This window comes from Geotrypetes seraphini, chromosome 6 (assembly GCF_902459505.1).
Source record: "Geotrypetes seraphini chromosome 6, aGeoSer1.1, whole genome shotgun sequence".
NCBI lineage: Eukaryota > Metazoa > Chordata > Amphibia > Gymnophiona > Dermophiidae > Geotrypetes > Geotrypetes seraphini.
Window position 1 is genome coordinate 29099625 of NC_047089.1, and position 26263 is coordinate 29125887.

The window sequence follows — 26263 nt, forward strand, 5'->3', positions numbered from 1 at the left end:
TTAATATAGGTGATTTATTTAAGTTGCTATGGGCATTGGAAAATGTACACAAAAGTTTCCTAAGATTGCTAGTTATGCTACTCTATGGTAATTTTTTGTTTTTATTGTTATTTTGTAATGTTGTAATTGGTAGGTTACCCTCCCAGGATTTCTTAAACTATTTCTTAAAAGAGCCAATTACTATCTAAGGGAGATTAGTTAATCACACGTTTAACCTTCTAATTGCTTTGAGGGTCTCTAAATCAGGCTAGGGGTGGAAGGGAGGGAATTAAAGTCTAAACTGAAGCTGCCTGTGCCTATTAGCTTTGCTTTACAAGATAGCAATTTTAAAATCCTTGGAATGCTGGCCTTTGTACACTAACGGATACCTCCAATGCTAAGGAAAAAAAACTCCCTAAAACTCCCTTGGCAAAGTAATTTAAATAAAATAAGTTCCTGAGCTTATCTGCTTAGAATTCCCTTTTCCCAGTTTTGTAAGCAATTTCCCAGCAAAGTCTTGCCAGTGAAGATCTCTCTTATCTCTGGAAGTCCTCTAGCAGCACCTCTTCTGGACTGGAGTGGGGAGGGAATCAGCAGTGCCCTATTTGTGCTGCTAGCTCCTTGCTGATTCACACTACATGTTTGTGTTTAAACACCTTAAGAAGAAAAGACTGTATGGCTTCTCTGCGTTAATTCAATGTTTATATACCAAATTCTTTAGCACTCTCCAGACCAGTAGAGGTTAATCTTTACGAATGGGTATATATCCAATCATGACCAGCAGGTGGAGACTGAAAACAAAACTGTGGGACAGTATATAATATATTCCCTCCTCTATTTACATCAGTCTTCTTTCAGTCTCCAGCAGGTGTTGAGTGAGCTGTACCCATCTCCCTTGGTAGGGCTGTTGGAATTTGTTTAGGGGGTTTTCTAGTCCCTGTTTTTGGCCGGCCAGAGCTTGGGCAGGCCTTGTTTGGGGGTCCGTCCGACCTCAGGGGTGTCAAACCCAGCAGGTCTCGAGCGGGGTCCCTCCCCCACTTCCTCCTCCTCCCCACATTTTTTTAGAGGAGCCTCAGCAATAAGCCTTGCCCCCTAAATCAAGCAAGGCATATTGCTTTGAGAGCCTGTGGAGTCTTCTGAAAAAAAAAAAAATCCTGAGGTAGTGCTGGTTTTTTAACTGTATTTACTGTATTTTTCATCTAACCGGCACTTTATTTCTAGCTAGGTCGCGTATGAAGCAATGAGCACTTCAAAAGGGAAAAAGTGCTCATTGTGCTCCAGGCACGAGGCACTCGCGACCGGCCTGCGCAAGTGGTGTTCAGGCCAGTGCGGTGGAGGAAATCCAGCGGCTGCAGGCACCCAGAGCTCCCTGCTGATGGTGCTTTGCGAGTCGGCTGGGAGCAGTGGGGAAGACCGGTCTTCCCCAACCGCCCACGGAGGGATTCCCGAACCGCTGATGGTTGGGTTGCAAGGGATTCCCTCTCAGCTGATTTTTTTTGACAGCTGATGCTGACTTGCCTGTTTTAGTGGCTGGGACTGTTCAGGCTTCTCAGCTGCTAAAGGCTATTGAAGGAGCATTTTTGGCGGGAAAGTCGGCATTTTGTCTGCAACCTTAGGTGACCTTCCCCCTGTATTGGAAAAGCAGGTGCAGGTTTCTGCTGGGTCCACTGCTGTGGCAGGGAGTCCCTTGGGACCCCCGGGGGGATTTTCCCTGATTTCATTTTTTTCTTTATGCAGAGCCTATTTTCAGGTGGCTGGGGGTCCTGGATGCACGCAGGGGGTATCGGGGAGTGGGGTTTCCTCTGTGCCCCCTGTGGCTTTGCCTCCCTCATCTGCTGTGGCATCCCCTCCTCCTCCGCCATCGTCCAAGCGCCCGTGGGTGTCTTGGGATGAGGATTTATGGTCTGAGGAGCGTGTTTGCCTGGATGAGGACCTGGACCCTTTTGAAGATTTCCAGGACCCTCTCGAGAGGATGGCCGCTGGCGGTGGGTTGTCGGGTTTCCCGTCCTCCGGCGAAGAGGCATCTGTGGTGCGCCTTTTTCAGAGGGATGAGCTACCGGACCTGATTCATCGGTGTTGCGTTTTGAGGATGCGCCACCGGAGACTCTGCGTTTGGGGGACCCTCTGCTTAGGGGTTCCGTACCGTTTCCTGCTGTTTTCCTATGCATCAGGATATACGGGATATTGTACTGGCACAGTGGAGAATGCCGGAGGCGCCATTTTGGTTGGCACGTGCCATGGCTCATTTGTATCCCATCCCGGAGGGGGATCGGGCTACGTTAAAGTCGCCAGTGGTTGACGCAGTGGTCTCAGCAATTTCTTTTTTTTTGAAAATATTTTTATTGAAGGATCAATGCATACGAGAAGATACAAGGTGTGACCAAACGAGAAAAACATCAAGTACAAAATTCAAGGGTTCATGTAAAGAACAGACAAAAATAAACAAATCCCCAACATATCATCTCCCATGCAGATCCAATTTTTGAATGAAACCCTCCCCCCCAACCCCTCCCCCCCACCCCTGTGCGCCCCTGATCTCTAACTAGCACTAAAAGGAACTCCAATAATCCAAATAGGTCCTAGATTTCCAGCTCGCAACCCCCAACCAGCCATCAAAGACATATTGGCCCGCCACTGTTGGACTGTTGGCCGCGTGGTGCCAATCCAGTAGCGAAGAATTAGTTTCTTTGTGATTCCTAAGGCCACCAAAAGAAAGCGCCTCCCAGGTTCTCCAACACCCGCCTCCACCAGGGGACTTGTGACACCCAACAGCAACGTCTTGTAAGACCAATCTATAGTCAGTCCTATAACTTTCTACAACTCCCGAAGCACAAAGATCCACAAGGGCCCTACATATGAGCATTCCAGAAAGTGATGTACCAAGGTGTCCCGACGAGCTGGACAGCGGGGACAGCAGTCATCAGGCCACAACCCCATCTTTTGACCCTTACATCTCGTTAAATAAGATTGGTGTAGAATCTGCAGATGTACTTCCCGCAAACTCACATTAGGGGAGGCAGAGGCACATTCCTGAAAACACAGAACTAATTCATCAGCAGTGACCTGCTCTCCCAAAGCTAAAGTCCAATCCATTGCCATATCATCAAGAAATTTACTAGACCGTCTTTCCCTCCCCACTTTATACCACTCCGAGAGCGTATTAAATTCAGATGGGGTGGACAAAAACTGATGATCCAAGGAAGTGAAAGTGGGCAAGCTGTTCTCTGGTGATCGGAGCGCCAAACAATAACTACGCAGCTGCAGGTATGCAAACATAGACCCTGCAGTACAACCCCAGCGGTCTCGACATGCCAGAAAAGAGGGAACCGAACCCGACCCAACCTCAACAACCTGTCCCACAAAACGGCACCCAGACGTCCGAACTGAGGCAAAAAAAGCATGTAACGATCCAGCAGGAAACTTAGGGTTTCCCACCAGTTCCGTAAAAGGCGAGGGACCCACCGCGCCCCCCAATGAAGACCGCCACCAGCACCAGGCCATTCGCAAGGGTCGAAGCATAGAAGGGCAGGGTCCCGCCCCATGCCACAGGAGGTTAAAAACTGACACCGGAGCTGACAAAAGGTGCCAGAATCCAACCGGGGCAAACCTGTCAACTCCCGTATATAATTCATGCACCCATCTCAACAAAGCAGCAGCATTATAAAGACGCAAATCGGGCAAGTTCACACCTCCGTGTTCGCTCCCCCTAATCAGTTTGTTATAGCCAATTTTCACCCGGCAAGAGCGCCATATAAAGGACGAAACGATCCCCCTATAGGCCTGCACATCTTTCTGTTTAATCCAAAGGGGCACCATTTGTAGTGGATACAGGAGCTTCGGCAAGAGGACCATTTTAATAAGGGCAACGCGCCCCAAGAGCGAGAGGGGAAATTCCATCCACCTCTTACACAAAGCTCAAACATCTAATTTATCAAGTACGTTCTTCCGATAAACCACCCCCGGATCTGCATGCAGATATATTCCCAGATATTTGAGCGTACCCTTAGACCATTGCAGCGGAAAGGAAGGATCGTGCCACAGAGCGCACGGAGGGCAGACCGCCAAGGCCTCCGACTTATCAAAGTTAATTCGCAACCCAGAAAAGGCACCAAATCTCTGTATAAGGTCTATTAATCGAGGAACCCCATCTGCAGCGTCCCCCAGAAAGATGAGCATATCATCCGCAAACAAATTAATTTTAAATTCCTGGGAACCCAAACGAATACCATGCATATCAGGGCTCTGACGAAGCTTAGCCGCAAGAGGCTCTAGAGCCAAGACAAAGAGCATCGTGGAGAGGGGACAGCCCTGGCGCGTCCCCCTCTCGAGTTCAAAAGAAGAGGTAAGCTCCCCGTTAATCAGGATCTGGGCCGTAGGATGAGCGTATAATGATCGAATCCCATTCAGAAAGCTTCCCATAATGCCGAACTGAGGAAGAACCCAAAAAAGATAGTCCCATAACACTTTATCGAACGCTTTTTCCGCGTCTAGACTAACTATAAGAGCGTTCTTCTGTCCCGGGTGTTGCCCAACTAGTCCAGGATTCTGAAGCACCGAAAGTGCCCTCAGCACGTTAGCAGAGGAATAACGGCCCGGCACAAAACCTGCCTGGTCCGAATGAACCAAGCTGGGCAAAACCCGACCCAGGCGTGCCGCCATAATAGCAGCAAACAACTTGATATCTTGATTGAGCAGAGAGATAGGTCTATAGGAACCCAGCTGATCTTCCGCCCGCCCCGGTTTCGGTAGAACCACAATATTAGCGTGAGTTAGTCTATGCGGAGGCAGGTCACCTCTACTAAGAGCCCCACATAGGGCTTGAAATGGGCCCATCACTCGTGCCCCCAACAACTTATAATATTCAGAGCCCAGTCCGTCAGGCCCAGGGGCTTTAGTCAATTTTAAGGATTTGTTGGATTTCCAACCCTCGCACCGGGGCATTTAACACCTCCCGCTGCTCATGTCCCAAGAACGGAAGCTGCAGGTCTTGAAAGAAAGCCGTCCTCTGTACTGTGTCACAAGTCCCCTTATCATAGAGAGCCCTATAGTAATTAACAAAACTCTGCTGTATCCCAGTTTGGGCAGTTATTTCTCTACCATCAGGCGCCCGAATTCTTGATATAATGCGCTTCGGAGCCCTTGAGGTAACCAATGATGCAAGCAGTTTTCCCGCTTTGTTTCCCCATCGATGTAGGCGGTATTTATACATTCTAATGTCCCTAAGGGCTCTGTCAGCCAATAAGTCATTAATTTGCCTACGTAGGTCAAAATATTGAGATCGAGCTGTCGTGGCACCCGGAGCATGTAAACTCCCACGTAGCGCGGCCAAACGTTGTGCCAAGTCCAACAGTGTCTTATCTTGGGCTCTGCGCTTGCGGGTAGTATACTCAATAATTTTACCACGCAAGACCGCCTTGCTTGCCTCCCAAAACACCACCTCTGATACATCAGAAGCAGGGTTTTCGTTCACAAAGAAATCCCATTGTTCCAAGAAATCCTTAAACTCAGCATCTTCATATAACGTGGGATTCATACGCCAACTAGTGGTCAACCCCTGGGACCCCGACTTATCAATGAGCTCCAACCAAACCAAATGGTGATCTGACAAAACACCGTCTTCAATCACCACTCGTGGAATACCCGCCAGCAAAGAAGGAGCCACTAGCAGATAGTCCAAGCGACTGTGAACATCATGTACATGAGAGTGAAAAGTGAAGTCAGATTCAGTAGGATGCAGCGTGCGCCACACATCAATCAGACCCAGTTGGTGCATCACAAAGTTCACCCCTTTATGTTCACCTCCTTTCAATCGAGGCTTAGGTGGCCTGCAATCAACAAGTGGGTCTGCAGTAATGTTAAAATCCCTACCTAATACCAATTGGTATTCAGAAAAAGGCATCAGAGCCGCTACTAGTACAGAAAAAAATCTATGAGAATATACATTAGGTGCATAAAGAGAACAAAACACATATTTTTTCCCCAGGAACACACCTGCCCAGATCACAAATCACCCCTCAGGGTCCTGTATCACTTTGTGCATAGTACAGGGATGTTTTTTATGGAAGAGGAGAGCAACACCTCGCTGTCTGGAATTATATGAATCAAAAGCTACTTCCCCTACCCAATCCCTCTTCAATTTAACATGTTCTGACACGCTGAGGTGAGTCTCCTGAAGCATTAAAACATCCACGTTTAATTTCTTACAGTATTGAAATAATTTGCTGCGCTTCACTGGGGAGTGCAAGCCATCAATGTTGAAGCTGGCAATCTTAACAGAACTCACAAGAACAGTTGGTAAGAAGTAAGTCCCCCCTAAGACAACAGGCCTGTGGGGCAGCTGCGCCGGTCTCCCAGCCAAACCAGCCCGCCACCCACTGAATTATCATTACAGTACTGATCAGAGACCCCAGGTGCATCCCACCCCCCATCTTATCCCACCAAACCCCCCCCTCTCACCTTAATCCCATCTTCTCTTATCCCCTCAACGCTACCCCCAGGTCCCCCACACATCTCAACCGTTCTCACACCAACCAATCCCCACACACACAACCAAAACCCCAGCACTACCTCCATCCCACTCTCCCCCTCCTCACACGAACACTCTCGTCCCCCCATCCACCACCCCAGCCCCCCAACCGAAAACTAATGGAAGAACCCCCACAAAACTTCAAAGGGCTTAAACGCCCAGGTATATGGAAAACACTTCAAAACATTGTAAAGAGGGCTGCATAAATAACAAAACTGCCAAATCTCTCAATCAAGCACTCATCAGAAATCTCAAACCAAGTGTCCAGAAGCCAGAAGTCCTTGCAGTGCAGGTCTCAGTCTCCCAATGGAAGTCGAGGCATCTCGTCTGCTGATAGCTCAAGGAGACTGTCAGGGATCGCGCCACGCAAGCATATCGCACTGGCGTAGCAGTGTTCCCGCTAAGCTGCGCTGAAGTGCGCTGGCGCACAAAATATTACCTCGCAGCGCACATGTTTCTCGTCACAGCGCACACAGTGTAGAGCACAGTTCTTCAACCGCCGGTCCGCAAACAAAATCTTGCCGGTCCGCGAAGGATTCGGTCCCCGCCGCAACGAAAGGCCGGCGTCAGCTGACTTGCAACTTCCTGTTGCAGTCGCTGTGCCGGGACTCCTGCCTTCGCCGGGACTCCTGCCTTCGCCGGGACTCCTGCCTTCCACCGCGTTTGCCTCCTGCCTTGTCTCCGCACCTCCAGACCAGCAGCGGCAGCTGTTGTTATGCTCTTTAACTTCGGCACAGAGCTGCCCCTAATCAATAGTTTAGCGCGGTTTCTAAGGCAGCCTCGGGGCCCTTTGCTAGGCCGGCCCACATCGCATCATCGAAGCGGGCCGGCTATCAAAGGCCCGAGGCTGCCTCATGAAACCGCGCTAAACTATTGATTAGGGGCAGCTCTGTGCCGAAGTTAAAAGCATACAGAGCTGCCGCTGCTGGTCTGAACTCTTGGGCCGCTGAAGGAGGGCAAAAAAGCAGCTGTCCTGGAGGTTTCCCCTTCCTCTCGCCTTTACAGGTTCCTTTTTTCCACCTTTTTTTTTTCCTTCAAACGGCAACGGGCCCCAGCATCGACATCAATCAAGTAAGTTCCACTGTCAATCAAGCGGTTCTGCTCGGCCAAAGCTTCCCCTGTGACATGAGCCACCCTCAGGGGAAAGAAAGTGACCCACAAAGGTGAGGGGAAGGGGGGGCAGATGATGGAAGTTGGGGGGGGGAGAGAGAGAGAGAGAGAGAAGGGGCAGATGATGGAATGGAGGAGATGAGAGAGAGAGAGAAGGGGACAGATGATGGAAGTGAGAAGAAGGGAGAGAGAGCAAGAAGGCAGATGGATGTCAGTTGAGAAGGGAGAGCAGATGCTGAATGGAAGTGGGGAAAGAACACATACTGGATGGAAGGAGGAGATAAATATAAGGGGGAAGAAAATAGTAAGATAATGGAGGGGTGAGGGAAAGGGGGTGACAAGCTGTGTGTAGACACAGTGAAAAAGAGGGAAACGGACTAAATAGTAAGAAAGAATTTAATTTAGATGGAGGCAGAAAATAGAGAAGGAAGACCAGAGAAGAAAAGGGAAGAGAGGAGCAGAGAATGATCAGATCTGAGTGGAGGAAATGAGAAGAGAGATATGCTAAAAAACCACAGGGGGGAGGGAAGGATAGAGATGCCAGACCATGAGGGGAACAGAAGGAAGATGATGGATGCTAGACCTAATTGGGGGGTGGGGGTGGGCAGGAGGAGAGATGGTAGGGAAAGACAGACAGTGAATGGAAGGGGCAGATGCTGGACTGAAGAGACAGAGAAGGTTATCATGCTGCTGTACCGGCCATGGTACGCCCTCACCTGGAGTACTGCGTCCAGCACTGGTACTTTAAGAAGGACACGGTACTACTCGAAAGGATCCAGAGAAGAGCAACTAAAAATGGTTAAGGGGCTGGAGGAGTTGCCGTACAGCGAAAAGATTAGAGAAACTGGGCCTCTTCTCCCTTGAGCAGAGGAGATTGAGAGGGGACATGATAGAAACATTCAAGGTACTGAAGGGAATAGACTTAGTAGCTAAGCAGGAGGGAACGAGAGGGCACTCTCTAAAGTTGAAAGGGGATAGATTCCATACAAACGTAAGGAAGTTCTGTGGTAGAAAGCAACATATTTATTTGGCTCATAACTTGCTGGCGCCCGATATTTTTAGCTCACAGTGAAAAAAGTTTGCTCACAACACCCGCCCGCTTAGAGGGAACACTGCATACGACCCCAGCAGCACCAGGCAGAAAAGGATAAACACCACACTGATGGATGCCCAAAGCAACGTGATAGAAGAAGAACCACCAGCAATCTCACGGCCGGCGCCCAGCAGCCCTCCTAAGGTGCCGGCAGCTTCTCAAGGAACTTTTTCAGTTCATCCGCCGTGCTCAGGGTGAAAGTCCGATTTTCATGAGTTAGTCTCACCTTAGCAGGGTAAAGAAATGCAAATCTTATTCCCCTCGTGACCAACTGCGAGCAATACGGCGTAAGGGCCCTGCGCTGCTCCGCAACTTTGGTGGAGAAATCTTGAAATAGCATAAGCTTAGCCCCTTCATAGGACAGAGATCTGGTTTCCTTGAACAGGTCCAACAGGCGCGCTTTGATTGCATAATTATGGAATCTGGCCAGTACTCGGGCGGCCCGGTCCATCTCCATCTCGACGTTGACCAACACGATGGACCCGCTCTACCACCACAGGGCCAGCTTGCTCCGCCAGGCCAAGCTCCTTCGGCAGCCATCTTTCCACCACGTGGAGAAGATCAGAATCTTTCACCGACTCCGGGAGCCCTATCAGACGGAGGTTCTTTCTGCGTGCCCTATTCTCCTGGTCCTCCACCCTCTCGAGCAGTTGGCATACTCGGTCTCCAAGGAATCTAGCCTGCCATCCGCGACCGCCGCTCTGTCTTCTTGTGCTGAAACACGTTCTTCCACCTGGTTGTATTTGCGCTGGCATGCCCCCGCCATCACATCTTTAATCTCATCCATGGAAGCATGCAGCTTAGCCAGCTTGTCATCTAATAGTTGGGATAAGTGCCGCATAGATACCTGGAGCACTTCATCCGAAGTGCGTTCCACCGGCGCCTCCGTTTGAGTCCCGGCCATTTTGAAAGTCGGCACCACGTTGCTTCCTGGGGCCTTCGGGGTTCGAGTCGGCATCCCCCGCGCCGTCACCGTGAGTCACGCGTCGGGCGCTCCGTAACCAGCAGGAGCGAACCCGGAAGTGCGGGAGCCGCGAAAAACAAGAAATTACCGCCGGCGGCAGGCGTTAGGGGAGCCGGATGGTGTAGGGAGGACGGAGCTCCGCGTTCAGGCATCCACTCAGGTGCCGGCCATCACGTGACCCCCGGTCTCAGCAATTTCTAAGCTGCATACCATGCCTGTTGAGGGCGGTTCTGCCTTGCGGGACTCTGAGGAGCGCAAGTTGGAGACCATTCTTAAGCAGAATTTTCAGGTCTCTGCTTTTGGGGTCCAGGTGGCTATTTGTGGGGGGCTGGTGGCTCGCGCCGTGTTTCAGTGGGCTGAGCGTGTCCTGGATCGGGACTGGTCCTTGGTGGATCAGGAGCTGGCAAAGATTGAGATGGCTGCCTTGTTCCTCTCGGATGCTCTTTATGACGGTGCGGATCTCAGCTAAGCCTTTGGCGTGGCCGCGAGGTGTATTTTGTAGCTTTGTGCTTCGTCGGCGGATGCAGCTTCCAAAGCTAAGCTTACTAAATTTCCCTTTCGGGGGTTCTTTTTTGTTTGGAGAGGACTTGGATAAGTTGCTTCATACTCTGACGGACTCTAAGGTGCCCGGTCTGCCTGAGGACCGTGCCCGCCTGGCGTCTTGGGGTGGCACTGCCCGGGGGCGTTTGCGGGAATTCCGCAAGTATCGCCCTGGGCGTGGGGCTGCTTCTTTCCAAGCTCTGGGGTTTTCCCGGGGTCGATTTTATCAGCGCATGCAGCCCTTTCGGGGGGCCCATTGGGGGACTGGGAATCCCTCCGCCGGTTCCCCACTACCTGTCCTGCACAATGACGCCTTGCCGTCACTCCCTTTTGGTTCCGGTGGGGGCCCGGCTGCATGATTTTTTTCCCAAGTGGGCCGAGATCACGTCCGATCAGTGGGTCCTGGAGGTGGTGTGGGACAGTTATGCCCTGGAGTTTGCCCGCTCTCTGCCATATCTTTTCCTAGCCTCTCCATGTCGGGCGACTTGGAAGACGCAGGCCTTTCTCCAGACCCTTCAGCGCTTGCTAGATCTCAAAGCAGTTGTTCCAGTGCCCCCTCAGGAGTGTGGCACCGGCAGGTACTCCATTTACTTTGTTGTGCCCAAGAAGGAGGGGACATTTCGGCTCATCCTGGATTTGAAGGGGGTCAACAGAGCTCTCAAGATTCCCTCTTTTCGCATGGAAACACTGCAGTCTGTCATCTGGCGGTTCAGCCAGGGAAATTTCTCATTTCTCTCGATTTGACGGAGGCCTACTTGCATGTTCCCATTCGGGCCTCTCATCAGTGCTTCCTTTGCTTTGCGATCTTGGGTCGGCACTATCAGTTCTGTGTGCTTCCCTTTGGCCTGGCCACGGCTCCCCGGATGTTCATCAAGGTGATGGTGGTTGTCGCGGCGGCCTTGCGGTCGGAGGGCATTGTGGTGCACCCCTACCTAGATGACTGGTTGATTTGGGCAAAGTCGTTGCAGGAGAGCTCCCGGGTTACGGCTCGGGTGGTGGAGTTTCTCCGGTCGCTTGGCTGGGTGGTCAACTTTTCCAAGAGTCGGTCCCAGCTCAGCATCTGGAGTACCTTGGGGTTCTGTTAGACACCTCCTTGGGGAAGGTCTTCCTTCCAGAGGCCCAGGTAAGCAAATTGCAATCTCGGGTTTGCCTTCTTTTGGCGTCCCGGTGTACTTGGGTGCAGGATTTTCTCCAAGTCTTGGGGTTGATGGCGGCGTCCCTGGACGTAGTGAGATGGGCGCGGGCCCACATGTGTCCTCTTCAGTATGCTCTGCTCCAGAGGTGGTCACCCCAGAGGCACAGTTTGGATTTCCCTGTCCCTCTGCGAGGCTTGGCGTTCTGCAGTCTTCATTGGTGGCTCCAGACCTCTCATCTGGTTCAGGGGGTGAGTCTGGCTCTCCCGCAGTGGACGATGCTTCTTACGGATGCAAGTCTCCTCAGTTGGGAGGCTCAGTGTCTAGGTCACTCAATTCAGGGCATCTGGTCGACGGAGGAGGCATCCTGGTCGATCAACGTGTTGGAGACCAGAGCAGTCCGTCTAGCGCTGTTAGCCTTCCGTTCCCTTTTGTTGGGCAAGTCGGTCAGAGTCCTGTCTGACAATGCCACAGCGGTGGCTTATGTCAATCATCAGGAGGGCACCAAGAGCACTCAGGTGTGGCGCAGGAGGCGGCTCGGCTCATGCTTTGGGCGGAGTCCCACCTTCTGGACCTCAGCCTCTCACATAGCCGGGGTGGAGAATGTTCAGGCAGACTTTCTCAGTCGTCACTTCTTAGATCCCGGAGAGTGGTGTCTCAGCTCCGTGGCCTTTCAGTTGATAGTGCAGGCTTGGGGTCAGCCCCTGATGGATCTGATGGCCACGAGTGGCAACGCCAAAGTGCCCCGCTTTTTCAGTCGTCGCAGGGACGGACTGGCCAAGGGTCTGGATGCTCTGGTTCAACCATGGCCAACAGAGGGACTGTTGTACATGTTCCCTTCGTGGCCATTAGTGGGCAGAGTTCTTCTTCACATTGTTCACCATCCCGGTCTTGTGGTTCTGGTGGCTCCGGGTTGGCCTCGACATCCGTGGTATGCGAATCTGTTGAGGCATCTGGTGGCGGATCCTCTCCCTCTGCCTCTTTTGGACGACCTTCTGACGCAGGGTACCATTCCCACGTTCGACCCGTCTCCCTTCTGTCTTACGGATTGACTCTTGAAAGGGGTCACCTTAGTAAGAAGGGGTATTCAGATAAGGTGATCTTTACACTCTTGAGGTCCTGGAGGCTTTCTACCTCTCGGGCTTATGTGCGGGTTTGGTGTCTCTTTGAGGAGTGGTGCCAGGCGCGGGGAGTGGTCTCTTCGACTTTCCCTGCCTACCATCCTAGAGTTCTTGCAGGATGGCCTGGATAGAAGCCTGGCTTGGTCTTAACCGCTTCGAACTTGGGGTATAGCGGTATATAAGAAATACAATTATTATTATTATTATTCTCTCCGTGTTCAGCTTGTGGCCTTGTCGGCCTTTCGGGGGTTAGTGACAGGTCAGCGTTTGACAGCCATTCCTGATGTGATTTGCTTTTTGCGGGCAGCCAAGTTGCTCATGCCTCCCGTGCAACCCTCTGTTCCATCTTGGGATCTCAGTCTGGTTCTCTCTGTTTTGGTGTGCCCGCCCTTCGAACCGTTGGGCGGCTGCTCTTTGAAGGACCTTACTCTGAAGGCGGTCTTTTTGGTGGCCATTACTTCCGCTAGGTGTGTTTCAGAGCTACAGGCTTTCTCTTGTAGGGCTCCCTTCTTGGAGTTTTCTAGGGAGCGGGTTGTCTTGAGGCCTGTTCCTTCTATTCTGCCAAAAGTAGTTTCTCCTTTTCATGTCAATCAATCTGTGGTCCTCCCGGTCTTGGGTAGTTGGGAGGGCTCTTCTGAGCAAAGACAGTTGTGCAAGTTAAATGTCGGTCGGGTCCTTTGCTCTTATATGCAGCGGCCCCAGGAGGTCAGGAAATCTGATCATCTCTTTGTCCTTCTGGCGGGTCCTCGTCGGGGGACTGGCGCTTCAAAGGCTACTATTGCGGGCTGGATCAAGGAGACTATTGCTTCCGCTTATCTTCTGAGGCAGAAGCCCGTTCCGGAGTTTCTGAAGGCTCATTCCACTCAGGATCAGGCGGCCTCTTGGGCTGAGTCATCGCTCATGCCTCCAGTGGACATTTGTAAGGCTGGGGTTTGGTCTTCCTTGCATTCCTTTGTCGGATACTATCGGGTAGATGTTCAGGCGCGTTGGGACGCAGTGTTCGGTGAGCGTGTTCTGGTGTAGGCCCTTTGGGGGTCCCGCCCGTGAGAGGGACTTCTTTGTTACGTCCCATCTACTGGTCTGGAAGGAGAAATTAGGTTCTTACCTGCTAATTTACTTTCTTTTAGCTTCTCCATACCAGTAGAGGTCCCCACCATGTCTGTTATTATTGTGTTGGGGCTGTTGCGCTAGTAGTTTCATTTTTTGCTGCGGTTTCTAGTATTTTTCTAGGGCTGGGGAGTATTAAAGAACATCGGCTGTGGCTCGGCTGGCTTAGCTGGCGAGCTGTGGGGACATTTTTCCTTCTGGGGTTTTTTTTCTCCTCTGCATTTTCCAACAGCTTTGGGTATGTTAGTTGTTACTCCTGTTCGGAGTATTGTTATTTCTGTTTCCAGTTCTTAGTTCTGCTTGGCTATTCGACAGACTGATGTAAATAGAGGAGGGAATATACAGTTAAACCTCGGTTTGCGAGTGTTTTGCAAAACACTCGGCAAACTTTTGACTCGCAAACTGAGTGTTGACTCGATTTGCGAGCACCCCCCCCTCGATAACCGGCATCGCTCCCCCCCCCCCCCTCGCAAAGGCCCCCTCCTCCCAACCGGCACCCTCCCCCCCACGCGAGCCGGCCTCCCCACCCGAACAACTTAAACTTAACCTCCCCCCCCGTCTAGCGCAGGCACAGATCATAGAAACATAGAAGATGATGGCAGAAAAGGGCTACAGCCCATCAAGTCTGCCCACTCTGCTTACCCACCCCCTGTCTAAGCCCTAATAATCCAGTTTCCTTATCTTGACCCTCGTAGGGATCCCACATAGGTATCCCATTTATTCTTAAAGTCTGGCACACTGTTTGCCTCGATCACCTGCACTGGAAGCTTGTTCCAATGATCAACCACTCTCTCTGTGAAGAAATACTTTCTGGTGTCGCCATGAAATTTTCCACCCCTGAATTTGAGCGGGTGCCCTCTTGTGGCCGAGGGTCCCTTGAGAAAGAAAATATCAACTTCCACTTCGACACATCCCGTGAGGTACTTAAATGTTTCGATCATGTCTCCCCTCTCCTTTCGTTCCTCGAGAGTGTAGAGCTGCAATTTGTTCATTCTCTCTTCGTACGAGAGACCCTTGAGCCCTGAGATCATCCTGGTGGCCGTCTGCTGAACCGATTAAATTCTGCACACATCTTTACTGTAATGTGGCCTCCAGAATTGCACACAGTATTCCAGATGAGGTCTCACCATGGCCCTGTACAACGGCATTATGACTTCAGGCTTTCAGCTGACGAAACTTGTATTGATACAACCCAATATCTGTCTTGCCTGAGATGAAGCCTTCTCCACTTGATTGGCAGTTTTCATGTGCCTAGAAGATCTTCCGGCTTCTGCCTGCCTGCCTTGAGCATGCATCTGCGCATGCTCAAGGACTTCTAATTCTCCCCCTCGCGGAGATTCTCGGCAAGAGTGAGAATTAGAAGTCCTTGAGCATGCGCAGATGCATGCTCAAGGCAGGCAGGCAGAAGCCAGAAGCTGGAAGATCTTCTAGGCACACGATCTGTGCCTGCGCTAGACGGGGGTGGGGGTGGGGGGGGTAAGTTTAAGTTGTTCGGACGGGGGGGCCATTTCGCACGGGGGGAGGTGCTGATTGGAGCAAGGGGGCCTTTGCGAGCGGTGGGGAGCGATGCCGGTTATCGGGGGGGAACTTATCAAAGCGAGTTTCCATTATTTTCTATGGGGAAACTCGCTTTGATAAACGAGAATTTGGATTACGAGCATGCTCCTGGAACGGATTATGCTCGTAATCCAAGATACCACTCTATTATATACTGTCCCACAGTTTTGTTTTCAGTCTCCACCTTCTGGTCATGATTGGATATATACCCATTTGTAAAGATTAACCTCTACTGGTCTGGAGAAGCTAAAAAAAAGTAAATTAGCAGGTAAGAACCTAATTTCTCCTTACTTTTCTTTTTTGCCTCATAGAGGATAAAAAAATAATTGTACTTTGTCAAAATGCTTATGATTATTCTTGTCTGCTCGGTTCGTGTGTGTTTAAATCGGTTGACAAAGCGTTCAGGATGTTTTATTTTACTTATGCAGAACAAACCTTTGTTTAATTGCTCATGTATTAAATTCTGCAGTTCTGAAATTGCAGAAAACTAACTGGTAGGGGGAAGCTTGCTTTGTTTTAAAATCTTTCTATACCGCCTATAAAGCCAGAAAGGACAAAGCTGTTTACATCACAACTTAATCATATTTAAGAAACTCCATTAGAAAATAGGAAAGGAAAGAAATTAACATTTCTAAAACATATCCACTAAAACTGTTATATGAACAAAATAAATCCAAATCAACACAAATCAGTACAAATTACAATTCTCCCTCCGTATTTGCGGTTTCAGCAATTGCGGTTTTGATTATTCACGGTTTTTAGCTTGCTGGCTCCTCCCCCCAGATTACATCAGCTTGCATAGAGAAATTGCTGAGTCCAAGCATTTACAGAGAAAATTGCTTTCTTCACCGTGTTTTGCTTCTCCTTCAGGAACAGGCCAGGTCTCCCACCATGTTGTTCACGGTTTCACCATATTCACAAGGGTTTTTTAATAGAAAACAGCGAATAATATATGAAAAAGTTATTTGTGGTTTTCTGTATTCGCGAGTCTGTTAATCCCCTATCACAGCGAATACGGAGGGAGAAGTGTAATACAAATTAATGCAGATTATGGTCCCCGTTCCATTATTCAGTTCGAGAGAGACATTTGAAAATGTGCTTTTAGATGTCATTTAAAATTTTGAAATGGTTCTTCCTTCCTTAACTGTACTGGTAAATTCCACAATTTTTCTCTTTTCTATCTTAGAAACTTGATCTTCATTTGCAGTGATATTAATACTACACCAATTATATTTTGATGAATCACTTAATTATTTTTGGGAAAAATGTACTATCGTATACATTTTTAGCTGTCTTTGTTTGATTTTTATATCCAGGCCTCTTTGGAAGAAGACCATGGTTTTGACAAATTAAACCTGCAAACCAAACTGAGAAAATTGGACCTGCTTGAACAACAATACCAACACCTTACTGCAAAGCAGCGCCTGGCAGAAGTAAGTACCGTATTTTCGCGGATATAACGCGCACCATTGTAAAACGCGCACAGGGGTATAGCGCGCAGAAATCACGATGATATGTACAAAAACTTTTCTATACCGCGCTCAGGCATATAACGCGCATGCTGCCCGACTCTCCTCTGGCCACCCCGACTCTCCTTTCGCTCTCCCCGACTCTCCTCTGGCCACCCCGATTCTCCTTTCGCCCTCCCCGACTCTCATCTGGTTGCCCCGACTCACCCTGACTTTCGGTGCACTGCCCCGACTCTCCTTTGGTTGCCCCGACTCACCCCGACTTTCGGTGCACTGCCCCGACTCTCCTCTGGTTGCCCCGACTCACCGTTCACCCGCCCTGACTTTCGGTGCACTGCCCCCCCTCCGTGCCTGTCCCCCTTGAAGTCCTGTCCCCCCTTGAAGGTCTGCCTGTTCCCCCTTGAAGGTCTGCCTGTCCCCCCTTGAAGTCCTGTCCCCATCCTGAAAGCCTGATGCCCCCCCTCGACGTCCGATTCTTCTCCCCCCTCGGCAGGACCACTCGCACCCCCACCCCGAAGGACCGCCGACTCCCCGACAATATTGGGCCAGGAGGGAGCCCAAATCCTCCTGGCCACGGCGACCCCCTAACCCCACCCCGCACTACATTACGGGCAGGAGGGATCCCAGGCCCTCCTGCCCTCGACGCAAACCCCCCCCCCCCCCAACGACCGTCCCCCCCCAAGAACCTCCGACCGCCCCCCAGCCGACCCGCGACCCCCCTGGCCGACCCCCACGACCCCCCCACCCGCCTTCCCCGTACCTTTGTGTAGTTGGGCCAGAAGGGAGCCCAAACCCTCCTGGCCACGGCGACCCCCTAACCCCACCCCGCACTACATTACGGGCAGGAGGGATCCCAGGCCCTCCTGCCCTCGACGCAAACCCCCCTCCCCCCAGCCGACCCGCGACCCCCTGGCCGACCCCCACGACCCCCCCACCCCCCTTCCCCGTACCTTTGGAAGTTGGCCGGACAGACGGGAGCCAAACCCGCCTGTCCGGCAGGCAGCCAACGAAGGAATGAGGCCGGATTGGCCCATCCGTCCTAAAGCTCCGCCTACTGGTGGGGCCTAAGGCGCGTGGGCCAATCAGAATAGGCCCTGGAGCCTTAGGTCCCACCTGGGGGCGCGGCCTGAGGCACATGGGCCAAACCCGACCATGTGTCTCAGGCCGCGCCCCCAGGTGGGACCTAAGGCTCCAGGGCCTATTCTGATTGGCCCACGCGCCTTAGGCCCCACCAGTAGGCGGAGCTTTAGGACGGATGGGCCAATCCGGCCTCATTCCTTCGTTGGCTGCCTGCCGGACAGGCGGGTTTGGCTCCCGTCTGTCCGGCCAACTTCCAAAGGTACGGGGAAGGGGGTGGGGGGGTCGGCCAGGGGGTCGCGGGTCGGTCGGAGGTTCTTGGGGGGGCGGTCGTTGGAGGGAGGGGGGTTTGCGTCGAGGGCAGGAGGGCCTGGGATCCCTCCTGCCCGTAATGTAGTGCGGGGTGGGGTTAGGGGGTCGCCGTGGCCAGGAGGGTATGGGCTCCCTTCTGGCCCAACTACACAAAGTACGGGGAAGGCGGGTGGGGGTGTCGTGGGGGTCGGCCAGGGGGGTCGCGGGTCGGCTGGGGACGGGCGGAGGTTCTTGGGGGGGGCGGTCGTTGGGGGGAGGGGGTTTGCGTCGAGGGCAGGAGGGCCTGGGATCCCTCCTGCCCGTAATGTAGTGCGGGGTGGGGTTAGGGGGTCGCCGTGGCCAGGAGGGTTTGGGCTCCCTCCTGGCCCGATATTGTTGGGGAGTCGGCGGTCCTTCGGGGTGAGGGTGCGAGTGGTCCTGCCGGGGGGGGATGTATCGGACGTCGGGGAGTCGGCCGGGCAAGAGGGCTTGGGCTCCCTCTTGCTCCGATCGTGGATGCGGGTGCGGGTGGGAGCGCGTGCGAGCGGTCGTTCGGGGTGGGGGTGCGAGCGGTCCTGCTGGGGGGGTGAATCGGGCGTCGGGCGGGGGGGAACTATGTTTAAAAACTTTTGTATACCGCGCTCAGGCATATAACGCGCGAGGGGTATGCGCGGTACGTAAAATCACGTATAACGCGCGCGTTATATCCGCGAAAATACGGTAATCATTTTAAAGTATTTCTGCTTATTTAGGGTGGTTGTAACATTCTTAATAATTCACTATACAGTATATGGAAATATTTGGTGTATTTTAAACTGTTCTGAGCCATATCATTACTCCCCACCCTCCCCCAAAGAGCTCAGAACGGATTACAGTTTACATTCATAGTCATCCAATAAATTGTTACATAAGGTTACTCTGACACTGCATGAAATTACAAGGTTGGATAAAGAAACGATACACTCCCAAGTCAATAAAAACCTTTCCAACAGATAAGATGCTTTACCAAAGGTATCTTACTTAAGCACATCTGCATCACATGTACTCGCAGACTTCCGAGTTTTGTGTTGGAGACTGTGGGCAGAGGGATACGTTTTTCCATATTTGGGATTGTCCAAAAGTTATTCCTTTCTGGACTATGGTGTTGAGCAGCTAGGTTTGCTCATAAGTGGGTAAAAAGTACAGTGGTTACCTCGGTTTACGAGTACACCGGTTTGCGAGCATTTTGCAAGATGAGCAAAACATTCGCAAAATCGGCGCCTTGGAAACCGAGCATGCCTCGATTTGCGAGCGGCGCCCTGCGATCCGGCACCCTTCCCCCTGTGATCCGGCACGCCCCCCGCCGCGATTGGGCCCCCCCCCCCCCGCCGCTTCTTACTGTCATCTGGGCACTGGCACTGGCATGTCCTGTGCATTGATGCTGGTGCCCGAAGATCGGCTTCCTCTTCTTGCTGGGCCTTGAGCATTTGCACATGCTCAAGGCATGCGAGTTCATGCTCTCTCCAAGATTCTCGGAGATCTCGGAGAGAACGTAAACGCGCATAAATATGAAATTTCCCATTTTCCTAAGCTACACATCGATTTCCTGGTCTTTTGTTAATTAACCTGCCTTCTCAAAGCTTTAAATGTGTTTGCATGTATATAAGACCCTGTGATCAGAACTAGGGAGGTCTCTGTCATGCCCTGCTAATGCTTCTGCGTACTGTGCGCCAAATCAGGCCTCTTCAGTGTTTGAAGTACTTTCGGATATTTTACATAGGACAGTGTGCAAATCTATGGGTAGTGCTCTGCTGCTTATGCCTCATGGAGCGCTGCCACGCTCTTGCCAGACCCTGGCTTTTCATGTGTTTACGGCTAGCAGAATTCTGCTGGCAGGACAATGGAAGCAGGTTCACCCACCAACCAGACAGCATTTTCTTGGTAAATTTGATTTGGCTTATTGAATCAACTTTTTTTTTTTTCCCCCAATTTGATTTGCTTTCAGTTGCATCAATTTTTATTGTAACATTAAGCTAGACTAATACAGATTGATCTTTCACAGTCAGTGCTAACAGAAAACCATGTCCCTTTTCTTACATACAGAACACTGATATACCCTTGCCCAGTATGGAATACATAATCACAAACTAAAGATAGAAATATGTAGACAAAAGTTAAACTAAACAGCCAAGAAGCCAGACTCTTCATACAATGCAAAACCACACAAACATAAGATTAGCCTTACTGGGTCAGACCAGTATCCCATCTTCACGAAAGTCAATCCAAGTCACAAGTACCTGACAAAACAGTAACATATTTCCCCTAATACTGTGCAAAATATAAAAATAGCAGATTTGAAAAAACTGACAAATAACAATAGCCACTTTATGAATTAACAAATAGAAATAAAACAAAAATGGAAAATAAGAAAATACCATTTTATTGGACTAATCCATTTTAAAATTAGCTTTCAGAGACCAAAGTTTTATTCTTTGGTCAGTACAGTATACTACTTGGTAAAAATAGTATTAAAATTAGTCTCATAAAGATAACTTTTTCCATTTTCTTTTTAAAAACATTTATCAATAAGCTACAATAAAGCAACAAAAAAATATTTTCTACCTTTTGCCTTTTCTGCTTTAATCGTCCTCTTCACGCTCTCCTTTCCATCCAGTATCTGTCCTCTCTCTCTCTCCCTTCCTTGCATCTACCCTTTCTGCTCCCCATTACTCCCCCTGTGGCCCTGTGTCTCTGTCCAGCTTTTCCCCCTCTGTTCCCTTTCTCCTCCACCCCTCATCCCAGAGCAAGCATCACTCTCTTTAAATTATTTTTTCTCTGCACTTGTGGATTTAGCTTCTTTACCACTCATCTCTCTTTTTTTCCCTCTGTTCTTCCAGCTCCCCTGTCCCAGCATCTCCCTTTTCCTCCCTCTGTAACTTAAGCCTCTCCCACTCTTTCCCACTGCCTTGTCTCCAGGCCATCTCTTTCCCTGCCTGCCATGTAATAAGCCATCTCTTGGATTTATTTTGGTTTTCTTCCTGGCACCCTCCATCCATGCTCCTCCCCCCGCCCACCCAAGGTTTGATAATTCCCCCTATTCCCTTCCCTCTCTTCATCGCTCCCTTGTTCTCTTTGTCACCCCCCAATACACAGCCCGTTGGCAGCGCATCCTTCACAACACACTGTTCTTGCCAGTGTCGGGCTTTCTTCTCTGCCAGTCCCACGTCCCACCGACTTCCTGTTTCTGCGAAGGATCTGGCAGAGAGGAAGGCCCGACACTGGCAAGAGCAGTGTGTTGTGAAGGCTGCCACTGTGGAGAAGTTCCCAGACCATGATGATGCTGGGCCTGCACTGAATCTGTGAGGCTGACTTACCCACCCACCACCCAGATCGAATCAATTCAAATAGATTCAACCAAAGTGAACCAGCGAATAGATTCGAATCGGGCAGCTCTACGAATAACTGGGGTTAACATTAAAATACGTATCGATGTAGGCTACTGTTAAAGACGTGTTAAAGTCTCCCCCGCTTAGTTTTATTTTAGTATTCAATGTTAGGTATCATTCTATTCTAACTTTTTTTTCAATTAATCACTCAGAATTATATTGAGTTAACTTTTACATAAACGTTTTGTGGCACTTTAAAAATGATTGCAGAAAATTTATGGGGTCTTTCTGTTTTTAATTTTTTTTTGTTTGTCTTCTACAGTCTTTCTTTTGTATAATAATAGCAGCTATTGGAAAAGGAATAAAATGGGCTTTATGAAATACTTTTTTGATATAAATAAGTAGGATTTCATTATATATAGGGGTAATTATTGAGGGAATACTTGATTTGCAATATATTAAAGTATAAGTTTATTACTTTTAAATATAGTCAAGGGAAAGGGTTGATGGAAGTTGCCTGGGGGAGGGGGTATTGTGATTACTAATCCTATGTGTGTTCCAAGGCAGTCAATTTATGTAGGGGGTGGGGGAGGGATAAGGGATTGAGAGGATTTGGAAAGGAGACATTTCACTTTAAAAGTTTTAACAATGGTACATTGGTACATTCATATTAAGTTAAATCAATTTAAAATATATTGTTGGATTATGAATCTGAGAAAAAAAATTTATAATGGAGATTAAAATCTTTTCATTAAATGTTAATGGCCTTAATCATCAAATAAAAAAGAAAAAAAATGCTGACCTTGAAACAACAGAATGCAGACATTTGTTATATACAAGAGACACATCTATTATTAATAGAGTCAAAAAAATTGGAAGGGGGATTGGACAGAGTTTTTTTGCTCCTGCAATTGGGAAAAAAGCTGGGGTTGCTATATTAATAAATAAATGCACAGCTAATTTTCAATTGATTGACTTTGATCCCTTGGGTAGGTGGGTTCATGTGAAAATGAGCATGGGAAATAATACTCTGGATTTGCTTAATGTGTATGCTCCAATCTTAAAATTCAATAAAAATTTTGAAAAAAAAAAAAAAAAAAAGTTACAACAATTGATACTCCCACTGGCCGCTTCTAATTTAGTGGTGGCTGGAGATTTCAATGCTGTCATGGATTCATTAATGGATAAAAAACCAAGTAAAATAATGAAATCATTAGGATTAGATAATTTGGTTCAGTCTTGTGATTTAAAGGCTGGCGGATACTTCATTTTGATGATCGGGAATTTTCTTTTTGCTCACAAGTTCATAAATCCTTTTCAAGAATAGATTATATTTTTGTCTCAAATCACTTAGTACAACAAGTGACAAAAGCCTCCATTGATCCTATCATTTTGTCCGGTCATGGAGGCATATGGATTGAATTTAAGTTTGATGAGCAAGAATATAGCAGGTCTGTATGGAGATTCGATAATACATTGATTGCGGATTCAAAATTCCTTGAAGAATTTAAATGAAAAATGATTGAATTTTTTCAAATTAATACTTTAGAAGAAATTACCATAGAAATATTATGGGATGCATTTAAGGCTACCATGAGAGGAAATATTATTTCATATTAGAAAACAACTTAAAAAACAATTTTCTGATTTGGAAAAAGAAATTAAACATTTGGAAGCTAAATTAGTTGATAAATGGGAACAAAGTACCCTGCAAGCTTTATTAAAAGCAAAGGGTAAATATAATGAGATATCATCAAAATTTGTAAGGAGTGATTTTGTTTTCCCAACAAACTTTGTATTATGGAAGTTCAAATAAGGCGGGAAGATTATTGACAAATTATCTTAAAGCAAAGAAAAAAAGAACAAAAATAATTGCAATAAAGGATGAGAAAGGCGAGATACATACTGGAAGCATTTTAAATCAATTTCTAAATTTTTATAGAAACCTATATTCTTCTGAGCCTTATGAAAATAGAGAAAAAGATGGTTTAGATTTTCTGAATCTAACTGAGGGGCTGAAAATTTCTGAACATATAAAAAAAAAGTTTAGAAGAGCCTATATCATTAAAAGAATTAGAAACAGCGTTGAAGTCTCTTAGAGTTGGATCTGCTCCAGGTGTGATGGTTTCACGGTAGAATTTTATAAATCATTTCAAATTACCCTATTACCTCATTTATTGAAATTATATCAGGCTCAACTAAATAAGGGTTGCATTACAGGTACTATGGTGGAATCATTGACTATAGTTTTGTCAAAATCAAACAAAGATCCCACATTGGTTTCAAAATTACAGGCCTATATCATTAATTAATGTAGATGGAAAACTTTTGTCTAAGACTTTGGCTTTACGTTTAGCCAAGGCTCTCCCTTTTATTATTGATATGCACCAAACTGGATTCGTTGCTGGAAAACATTCATCTAATAACACAAGATTGGCTTTTCATATGTTAAATTTAACAAAAGCCATGAAAGATCCGGCTTTTTCTGTATCCTTGGATGCAGAGAAAGCTTTTGATCGGGTGGAATGAACCTTCATATATCAAGCTATGGAATGGTTTGGAATAGGTTCAAGATCTATACAGATGATTCAAACATTGTATAGCTCCCCTGTTGCAAAATTATATATTAATAATAATTTTTCAGAACGCTTTAATTTTGCAGAGGGGAATTAGACAAGGTTGTCCCCTATCTCCTTTGCTTTTTGATATTGTTTTGGAACCCTTGTTATTAGCTATTCAGAAAGTAAAGGAGATGCAGGGTATTCCTTGTTCAGACCGGGAATACAAAGTCTTTGCATATGTAGATGATATTTTGCTTCATTTGAGACATCCAGAAACAAACCATTCCATGCTTACTTGATTTGATTGAGAAATTTGGAAAATATTTCAGGGTATAAGATAATTGGAGTAAATCTGAAGTACTTTCACCTAAACGTGTATTGTACAAAAGGCTTGTTTGATTCATTTTCTTTTTGTATGGAAGGAAGGTGGATTATTATATTGGGTATTTGGATAAAAAACACGCTGGAAGACCACAGTGAAAGAGAATGAAAAATTTTATTGCAGAAGGTAAACTAGAAATGTGCGAGCATGGAATCCATTACATCTGTCTTGGTGGGGAGAGTTCAAACTATTAAAATGATGATATTGCCTGTGGTATGTTACCAGTTTTTTTAAGGGGTCCTTTTATAAAAAGTTAAACGGTATTCTTACAAAATTTGTTTGGTTGGGCAAAACTCCTAGAATTGCTTTAATATCTCTACAAAAATCAATTGCGGAGGGTGGGGTAAATTTTCCCAATTTCTATAGGTATCATCAAGCCTATATTTTGTGCCAGGGTATGTATTGGTCCTCCAAGCTCATTGATAATACTCCAGATTGGTGTGGTTGGAATGGCAACTCATGTTCCTTTGAGACAATGTCATGTTCTTAGTTATTAAAATGCCTAGGTTATATAAAGAAAAACAGAATATTTATTGGATACTTGGAATACTCTCTGATAATTTTAGTAATTTAAGCCCTATTCCAATATAAACCAACTAATCACAACTATATGGTTAAACTCCAAGATTCAAATTGCGGATTTAAGGTCATCTGGAAGCATTGGATGATTGAAGGTATAAGAATTTTGGACATGTTATTTCAAATGATAAGCTGCTTGACTTTTCACAGTTTGCAACATAAATATGTCTTAATAAATCACAAGCTTTAGATGGTTGCAACTGAAGTAGGCTATTCAGAAAGGGTTCCCTGAATGGAAAAATCTCAATCAGTATAGTCTGGAGTTCTTATGCTTTCAGGTGGACTTCTTGGGTCATCAGGTCGCACAGTGGTATAAATTGATAAATGGATTTTATAAAGAAAAAAACTAAAAATGGACTTAGGGACATCTGGAGCATTGAGATAAAGCATCAAATTACTGTCTCAATGGCCACGAATTTGATCTTGTAGAATGAGATCTACAATGTCAGCATCTATGAGACAAACTGTTTTTTTTCCTTTTGCATAGAGCATTTTGGACCCCAGTTAGATTACAAAAGTTGGATAAACTATAGATGCTGGCATTGTAATCTGGAAGCAGGGACTTTAGATCATTTAATATTCTATTGTCCCCTGTATCATGGCATTTTGGAAATCAATCTGGTCTCAAATTAATTGTTTATGAGGAAAACCATGTAGCATCATATCAAACAATAATGTTCGGTATGTCAATGAGAACAAAAAGTCAAATTTCATCAAGCAATAATAAACTTTTATTGATCATGACAGGAGTCGCCATACAACATATTACCAGTAATTGGAAAAATTACAGTAGACTAAACTATACCTTCTGGTGGAATTCGTTATGCCACATTTACAAAATGGAAAGAGTAATTGTCATACAAAGAGGGAATTATAATACAGTGATACCTCGGTTTACGAGTGCACCAGTTTGCGAGTGTTTTGCAAGACGAGCAAAACATTTGCAAAATCGGTGCCTCGGAAACCGAGCATGGCTCGATTTACGAGCACCCACCCCCGCGATCCGGCACCCCTCCTGCCTCGAACCGTCAACTCCCCCCGCCACGATCCGACCCCCCCGACACGATTGGGCACACCCCCGCCACGATCCGACCCCCCCCCCCCCCCGACACAATTGGGCACCCCCCCGCCGCTTCTTACCCTCATCTGGGCACTCTTGAAAATCGGCCTTCTCCTCTGCTGGGCCTTGAGCATCTGAGCATGCTCAAGGCCTGCGAGTTCACGTTCTGAACATGAACGTGAACTCGCAGGCCTTGAGCATGCTCAGATGCTCAAGGCCCAGCAGAGGAGGAAGCCGATTTTCAAGAGTGCCCAGATGAGGGTAAGAAGCGGCGGGGGATGTCGGATCGTGTCGGGGAGGGGGATGTCGGATCGGTGGCGGGGGGGGGGTCGGATCGTGGCGGGGGGGT

At 48.0% G+C, this 26263-nt stretch overlaps 1 protein-coding gene across 6 annotated transcripts in view; it reads left to right on the forward strand.

Annotated features, from left to right (window-relative positions):
- CEP57 (centrosomal protein 57) overlaps positions 1 to 26263 on the forward strand; it is a 119120-nt gene that overhangs the window by 29200 nt on the left and 63657 nt on the right. For 5 of the 6 annotated variants that reach the window (XM_033948059.1, XM_033948057.1, XM_033948061.1 and 2 more), the window contains one exon: positions 16447 to 16563. The exons of the other annotated variant lie outside the window; for it this stretch is intronic. In XM_033948059.1, the coding sequence (XP_033803950.1) occupies positions 16447 to 16563 (117 nt within the window). The remainder of the gene's footprint in view (positions 1 to 16446; positions 16564 to 26263) is intronic. 6 annotated transcript variants of the gene reach the window in all.